This window comes from Centropristis striata, chromosome 4 (assembly GCF_030273125.1).
Source record: "Centropristis striata isolate RG_2023a ecotype Rhode Island chromosome 4, C.striata_1.0, whole genome shotgun sequence".
Classification (NCBI taxonomy): Eukaryota; Metazoa; Chordata; class Actinopteri; order Perciformes; family Serranidae; genus Centropristis; species Centropristis striata.
In genome coordinates this window covers 26,164,151-26,172,646 of record NC_081520.1, presented here as the reverse complement: position 1 = coordinate 26,172,646, position 8,496 = coordinate 26,164,151, and the positions used below count along the sequence as shown (strand labels likewise).

Sequence of the window (8,496 nt, the reverse complement as noted above, 5' to 3'; positions counted from 1 at the left end):
GCAAAACATTTTCCAGTGTGTGAAATTATAAAGAGGGGATTTTTGTTCATCAGGCTCTTTTGTTTGGGGTCGGTCAGAACAGCAGGGAGAAGGAGCCAAGAGCACGGAAGTTTAAGGTAAAGTGGTGAGTCATCTGCATATCGATTCACCAAAAACTAAGATTTTCACATTTACAATAAATTGTCTTGCAGAACATTTTAAGGACAGTTTCTGTGACTCAGAGTCCTTCAGAAAAAAGGTGAAAAGTGGAGTTTAAGTCTGACAGATCTTGTTTCTTAATCCAATAACAGCATTAACTTCAATTAATGTTCTCAATATTCTGTGAACTGTAAGGAGTGCTGAAATCTTATGTGCACACAGTTTCAACTTAATTTTCTCCATGAACAAAGCTGGAACATTTTGGATGATTAAGTCCTAGCTACGTTTAATTTGTTTCCAGGACAGATTGTGGTTTTCAGGAAACTACAGTTATGTTTTGTGTCTGGAAAGCTAATTTTCCACATTTTTTCCCACAAGAAAGGTGGCAACACTTTCTTTTCCCGGTTATTTTCCAGTTCTGTTCTTTTCATTCAGCTGCGAGCCCTGTGCACCTCAACAAGCTAACTGAAGCAGCTGACCTGCAGCCTGTCAAGCCTACAGACATCATGTTGCCATGCTGAACTGATCAGCGATCTGCTCACCTCTCAGTACGCCACATAACTCAACCTACGACTTGTGACTGAGCTCAAGAGTTGGGTGAAGTGTGACTCGCACCATTTGATCTTTTGTCGTCTCGTTTAGCAGCGACGCTCAGAGAGAAGCTTTGAGTTTATAGGTGGTAATGAAGAGTTTTGTTTCACAGCCTGATGTTGAGTTCAGCTGAAGCGAGCAGCTGATGAGTGTTAGCGCTGTAGTTGTCATCAGTATAATGTTGAAGCGGATTCCACGGGCACAAAAAGAACGACTATCAACAGCAGTGTGCAGGAGCAACCACAGAGTGTTTCCTTTAGCCGAGGCTGACGGGAACACGCAGCTAACAGACAACAGAGTTAACAAGGAAGGCTCTTTAATGTCTCTGCTGAAGAAAAGATTTACTGACTTCAGACGAGGTGGATTTCAAATTCAAGAGCCAATCTTGTAAGTTAGTTATATTCTTTTATTGTTGGGAGGAAATGTGTCGACCAAATATAGCCTGATGATCATAAAGTTATTAAATCATCAAGCCAACTGAAAATCAGCAGGTTTCAACTGATGCACAGAGTTAGAGTTCAGACATCTAAGATTTGTTTGTTTTACATCCAAAAATTACAAAAATCCATCATTTAAATCAGTCTTCCAGGAGATGCAAAACAAACATCATCTGTTTGAATAAATATGAATACTGATTCATGGTTATGAACTGAGAATTTGACCTATAAAACATTTATCCATTAGATGGCAAGATTTGGATATTGGATATTAGTAATATTATCAGTTTGAGCGTGTGGTCCGGCAGCCTCGGCCATCAGAGTGCGAGCGTGTTCAGCATCTCTCTGTATCAGTGTGCTGACAGAGTGTAAAGAGACATTAACACAGGAACCAGTTCCACACAGAGATAGGTACACTGTTTACATATTGCTGTTTTCAGTTACGCACATACTTCGAGAGAGAGATTTTAACATTAAGCAACCACACGTAGGTTTAGATTAACTTTTTGTTTTCGCAGATGCTCACATTCACAAAAGGAAGCAAAGTCTTATCTAAACGGAGAGAGAGAGGGATGAGAGAGGAGGGAGAGAAGAGAAGCAGAGAGGAGAACTTCTACAGAGTTTATCCATGGTTTGAATTTCTGTTTTAGGGAAATTAAAAACCTCAAGATGGACAAGATGAATGTGTATATAAACATTAACTCTGAATGAAGCTTATTTTCAGACACAAGCATGGCAGCAACACAGAAACATTAATATCAAACGTAGAGGGGTTTAAAAAATGAGTCATCGTTTTGGGTCTGTTAGCACTTTTGGTTAACGACAGATTAAGTTTTCTATAATAAAGTTTATTTTAACTCTAACTAGATGGACTAATGTTTCTATTTGGCAACACTGATTAATAATGATCGAAGACGTTCAGTCACTATAATGTCTAATAACTACAGTCCTGCTTCTAGAAACCACTAAACGCACTGAATCTTAATTTACTAAGTGATGAAGCAAAAAGTTTTCTGTTTTTTTATATTTGTTGTGAAATAAACACATTTTCAGAGACCAAGAACCAGTTTGATTTCAACAGTTACTTTATGTCTGTTATAAAAAAATAAAACTGACTGGAACACGATGATAAAATACAATGAAGTCAGTAGTTGATCAACCCTGTTTTTAGTTTGACATCTGTGATTAAAGGTATTTAAAAACGACGAGAAATATGTTACAGATTTTGTTGAGTTGTGTTATCACATTGTCCCAAATGTTTCCAACAATCTTCAAACCAGAGAAATCATTTCATTGTTTCATCCGTCACTATTAATGGTTTCAGATTAATCCCCTTTGTGCACATGTCAGCATGGTGTTAGTCTGCTGGAGGCTGTCCTAACATGACCTCTCATCCTGTTTCAAGCCAGTTTTTAACTCAGATGAAGAATGTTATTCATCGTATGCTTGGATTTTTAGTTATCAGAGAAACAAGCTGAGCAGATGTTAACATTAGCTCAGCTCGCAGCCCCTCTGGGATGTCCTGTGTCCATCAAGAAACACAATAAATAATAAAAGAAACAACTTAATTCAGTGGTTTTAATCAGCAAGAACACTGAAGGAATCCTAACCGGGAGAATCTAACAGTCACCAAGCAAATAAAATATTTTTGATCTGACGGAGAGATACCGAGCGGCAGAAAATCTGGTATATTGTGCATTTGAAGCATGCAGTTTTTCACACACAGAGTTCTAAAGGTTTGTAGGGTTCTTGGTCTCAGGTGAATCATGAGGAAGCAGCAGTCAGACCTCGATCAAACTACAAACATACAACGTGATACCTGAAGTACGCAAACGCTTTGAGTTGTGCAGAACTAAGTTGACACACTGTTGTGTTTGACATGAGGGTGACACCAAGAGGAAGAATGAAACCCTCAGGACTCAAAGCATTAGTTTGGCAAATGTCATTGATGTTCAGGTTTTTCTGCAGAGAACATCAGTAAGTAATTCCTAACTTTAAGCTCGCTGGTGCCAACCTGTAAATCTGGTGAGACCCAAAGCGAGCAGCAGCAAAAAGAAAACATGCAGCAGCAGCACAGACGGATGAGACGTTAAATAAAGACACACAATGTGATGAGAACCTGCTAAAGTAAATGATAAGACGTGTAAAGGGGGAGAGAGAATATTTTGGGGGGATTGCTTTAGCAGAGCTGAGTCCTCAGTTTCATTAAAGGAATGCAGGACATTTTGATCAGATACAAGGCACTATAGTTTTTGCTATAGAACGGCTAAATTAGAAGGATTCTGGCTGAGAGTCAAAGAGAGAAGACGAGGTTTCACTACGAGAAGTCTGACAGTGAATGTCTGAAGAGTAAGAGAGCAAAAAGTAAAAGATGAAGAGAGAGAAGAGCGGAGAGATCGATCTGGTGGAGGAGGAGAAGAGGAGGAGGGAGGGAGGGCGTGGTTAGGACTGCATCTCAGCACGCAGCATCCACGGGAACCAACAGCAGAACAGCAACCTGCAGGAGGAGCAGGAGGAGAGGAGGAGCAGGAGAATGAGGAGGAGAAAGAGCAGGAGGAGGAGGGGGAGGAGAAGGAGGACAGGCAGGAAGAGGAGGGAGAGGAGGAGGAGCAGGAGGAGGAGAAAGAGCAGGAGGAGGAGGGGGAGGAGAAGGAGGACAGGCAGGAAGAGGAGGGAGAGGAGGAGGAGCAGGAGGAGGTGGGAGAGGAGAGGAGGAGGAGGAGCAGGAGGAGGAGAGAGAGGAGAAGGAGGAGGAAGAGGAGGAGCAGGGGCAGGAGGAGGAGGAGGGAGAGGAGGAGCAGGAGGAGGAGGAGCAGGTGGAGGAGGAGGAGTGGAAAGGAGAGGAGAGGAGAGGAGGAGGAGGAAGAAGAAAGTCAGCAGAGTTATAGTAATAATCAATTTCTCTAAACACATTCATGTCTACGTCCAAGTTCTCACAATGACTGAAACTCTCTGAGAGCTCAGATTTAACTGAAAACAAACAAATATCATAACAGCATTTTACAGCTGTAGTTGGTCGCAGGGGAGCTAAATTTAACTTTATTTTAATCTGTAAAGTTACTATAGCTGACAACATCTAAAGGAGTAAAAACTACATTACAGTCCATTATTATTATTATTATTATTATGAGTCATTACCTTGATATGGAGCTCTCGGATGTCAGGTCTTTAGGAGAACGCATCGTGTTGAAGTTACGCTTCGGCTGTGACACTGTACACAAACAAACAAACAAATGTCTGTTAGTGATATCAATACAAGGAGGGCATTACTAATCATGTATATGGTATCAAGTTCCCACACCAAACACCCGCCGCACCAATCACCATTCAGTTACAGCTGTCAATCATGACGTCAAAACCCCGTTTTATAGAATGAAATAACTAAAAAAACAAACTGATCAGAAACTAACATCAGCGTGATGAAAACAACACGCTCATTTATATCCAGTCTGCTCAGGAGGCAGAGCAGCTTAAAGTTAGCCTCTGCCACCAGGGTGTGTGTGTGTGTGTGTGTGTGTGTGTGTGTGTGTGTGTGTGAATGAGTGGTCACAAAGCCTACAAAGGGACTATATAAAAACAGTCCATTTACTCCAGTGGAGCGGTTTCCAGGTTTATGAATCTGTAGTCCTTAAATGCATAATGGTCCAGTTGTATGTCTATTTGGTCCCCTGTTTGTCCTCTCTGTGTTCTTGTGTGTGTTTACTCTCTACAGCTGTTGCTAATCAACCTGGTCACACCTGAGCCTGGTCCACTGATTAGCTGCTGCAGAGTATTAAACTCCGCTCTCTGTCAGTCACTGCATTTGTATTTTCTTTTGTCAGACTTTCTTGTGTTGTTTCTAAACTTGTCGAAGGCCCCGTTTACACAAAGGGAAAACGCAGATATTTCCATGCGGTTTGGCCTCTCATTTACACAAAAACCCAGTTTTTATCACAGAAAACGATTATTTCTAATAACTCCGGGCAGAGTGGAGAATTTGGAAAACTCCGGTTATGTGTTGTCGTTTCAACTGGGAGAAACGGGGTTTTAGGTTCTCACGCTCATTCTATGCGCCAGAAAATGCTTCACGTCATGTGAGCGCCCTATGTTTACAGTTTGTTTGGCTATCATGGATGCTGTTAAGGTGGTACTCATTTTTACGTTTGTGCAAACGCTTTTGGTCTGTTTGAAATTGAAAATACAACTGCTATACTATATCAAGGAGCAGAGACGAAGGAGTGCATGGAGGTCAGCATTTTTACTGCAGCTTTCCCCTCCAAGATGTATGTATATTGTCTGCCAGCGTCGCTGCCGATTTTGGATCTGACCTGGGCGAACTGCCGTCTGGTGGACAAACTTCGTGAAAGAAGTCGTCCTCCCTAGTTGTTTTGAAAGGAACAGGAAGTCGCTCGTGTTATTCATTGTTGTTGATTCTGAGGATTCTGATTGGCTTGCATGGCTTTATCCTTCTCCCTACACTGCCGCCCATAGGTTTGGCATAGTTATAATGGGGCTCGACGGCGTATTTATGTGGGTTGATGTAAATTACAACTTTTTTTGAAAACGATGTTGTGTGCACAATGTTATTTTTGAAAACGGAAGGAGGGAAATATTGGTTTCTCTAAATACCCTGCTATGTATAAACATGGCCTAATTCTCTTCTGTCTGTGTGTGAGGTTTTAATGATCCGGCTGGGCTCAGTGTCAGCATGCTGCTGTCAGGACTCTGAGTCAGTCCGTTAAACCTGCTGCATGTTAAATCTGCTGTCTGGGTCTCAGTTCAGTCTGCGGGGCTAAATGTCTCAAAATGAAGAAGATGTATTATTGTCCTTATACAATACAGCTTTGCACAATAATAATTTAATTGTAGCTCTCTAAACAGTGCACACACAGAATATGTACGCACAGGTTTTTAAATATTTAAAATCTAATTGAATGGATAAATGGAACAAACTACATAAAAGTAGCACTAAAGGAAGAAATAAAAAGGGGAAACTGATGTAAATTTAGGCAGGTTTGATTATAATTTCTATCGGTCATGAAATAAAATGTTTTTTTTTTTCCTTTTATACTTATAAACAGTAAGACAAATATCCAGTCCAGTTTCAATATAAACCTCTAATATATCAGAAAAATGTTGCTAAACTTTGTGCAACATACAACTAAAATAAATTCAGATTCTGCACGTGGGGAAGCTTTGAGTCATAACAAATAAGAGCTATAAGAGAGAGTGCATCTTTAACTTTGGAGTAAATATCAACAAAACTGAAATGTTCTTCTAACTGATGGAGGAAATTTTGAGCAAACATGTTGTGATCCTCTGACACTTCTGTGAACTCGGTGACTTACTAGTGACTTGGTGCACTTTCTTCACCATGGAGTTGTCGTTCTGTGAGCCTTCTTTAGGACCTCCGATTCTGTGAAAACAGTCAGTTTAAAGGTGATTTAAACATTCTGTCAGAGAGAATTCATCATGAGAAGAAAACTAAAAGTATCCTGGTTTATAACAGAGCGTTACTGAGCAGCAGTTCTGTCAAAATGTGATGAGAGAAACTGAATCATGAACTAGTTCTGGTTTCGTACCTCTGGACGCGGGAGGGCGGAGCGAACACTCCATATTTGGGCAGACAGCTGAAGTAACGGACTCCAAACACGGAGCCGTCATGTTTTCCTGTCGCCTGATCCAACTCGATGCCAAACCAGTACCCTGCAAGGACAATAAACAAAAAAACTCAGGTAAACATGCAGAGAAAAGCTTCAGTTATTCTGCACTGTCACATTATTACACCCACTGTTTTTTATTTTTACACTCATATTTATATGATGCTCTGCAAAACTCTAAAATGAATGAATAAATTTTTCTTGGCTGCAGCAATGTTCAGTGTTGATCCAGATGATTAATAATCTGCTTGTGGATTAATGACCATAGATGTAAATACTCGAACATCTTCAACCTCCTGTTAAGCTAATTTATCAGGAACAGCAATAATGTTCATTCGGGGTATGTTTAATTATCCAAAAGTGTCATATTTAGTGCAATTGTGTTCTTTACCTCTTACAGATCAGGTTCAGTGAGGAGAATTCACTCGTTTTTTTATAATAAATGCATGTTAAAACTTTTTTAATGTACATTGGAAAGACCTACATATAAAATACAGTAGTTTTAATTGACATTGAGTTTTTGAAATTTGTATTTTACATCTTTATTTTTTTTCTTTTATGGAGTGATGTTGATAAATTAACACGAGTCACCTCTTCTCTTCAGGGTCAGATTGACCTGAACAGTCTATGTAATATAAACATGCAAATATGTGAATTGAAACATTTTCATTCTATATGCTGATTACACATATTTAGCCAAGCAGAAGAAGTTTCATCCCCAAAAAATATTTTTAACAATTTTTTTTTTTAGATTTTGAAACTTTGAAATGGGTCAATTGGACCCGCAACATAACAGGAGGGTTAATGGATGCTGTGTGTCTGTGTTTTATATTGAATGAACCAGTGTGTGTGTGTGTTTGGTGAAACAGCTGTGTCAGACCTGGAGCGAAGTCCGTCTTGCCGTAGAAGCGGACAATGCCGTGTTTCTGTCCGGCCACCAGGACCTGATCTCCAACCTCCACGTTCAGCCCCTCCGGGTCCAGACTGACCACTGAAGACTTCTTCTTCTGGGCTGAGAACACGAACACACACACACACACACACACGCTGTAACAGAAGGACTCCCAGCTGATCCATTGGTGAATTAAATGATCTGTTCCAAAGTCCTGCTACCTTTCTCTCTCTCCTTCTCCTTCTTCTCTTTCTCCTTCTTGGTCTTGCCGGCGAGGCGGGAGGCCAGGTCCATGCGGGGGGTTCTGGGGGTGGAGGTGACGGATGAGGGTGTCTGATCCACAGCTTTGGAGATCTTCGACACCGGAGCAAAAATCCCTGTAGGGGAGAAAAAAACGAGTCATCAAAGCCTGTGTGTGAGACAGTCTGTGTCTGATGGAAAGTATGATGAGGAGGTGGAGATATGTTTTGTGACTGTAATTTAAAGGCACTGTAATTGCATCGCCAGTGTAAATTAGTCAGAAAATACAACATTTAAGGTTCTTCTGATATAAACAAAGCCTGTTTCTTCTATCCTCTATCTTAATACAGATACAGAGAGAAAATTATGTTTGTTAAAACTGTTAAAATATAGATACACTTTGTCTTCTCAAGGTTCTTTCTATTAGACAGACAGACAGACAGACAGACAGATAGATAGATCGTTCAATCTTTATTTGTCACTGTCACCAGTACAATGAAATTAGGAAACATGCTCACCAGTCAGTGCAAATTCCAAGGTAATAATAATAATAATAATC

At 40.4% G+C, this 8,496-nt stretch overlaps 1 protein-coding gene across 1 annotated transcript in view; it reads right to left on the bottom strand.

Moving 5' to 3' along the window:
• clip3 (CAP-GLY domain containing linker protein 3) overlaps window positions 1–8,496 on the bottom strand; it is a 30,692-nt gene that overhangs the window by 1,893 nt on the left and 20,303 nt on the right. Inside the window, exons 10-15 of the mRNA XM_059330941.1 lie at window positions 7,919–8,074; window positions 7,686–7,817; window positions 6,728–6,851; window positions 6,494–6,561; window positions 4,305–4,377; window positions 1–3,663 (exon numbers count right to left, since the gene is read on the bottom strand). The exon at window positions 1–3,663 is cut by the window's left edge and continues 1,893 nt beyond it. Of these exons, the coding sequence (XP_059186924.1) occupies window positions 3,609–3,663; window positions 4,305–4,377; window positions 6,494–6,561; window positions 6,728–6,851; window positions 7,686–7,817; window positions 7,919–8,074 (608 nt within the window). The 3' untranslated portion in view covers window positions 1–3,608. The remainder of the gene's footprint in view (window positions 3,664–4,304; window positions 4,378–6,493; window positions 6,562–6,727; window positions 6,852–7,685; window positions 7,818–7,918; window positions 8,075–8,496) is intronic.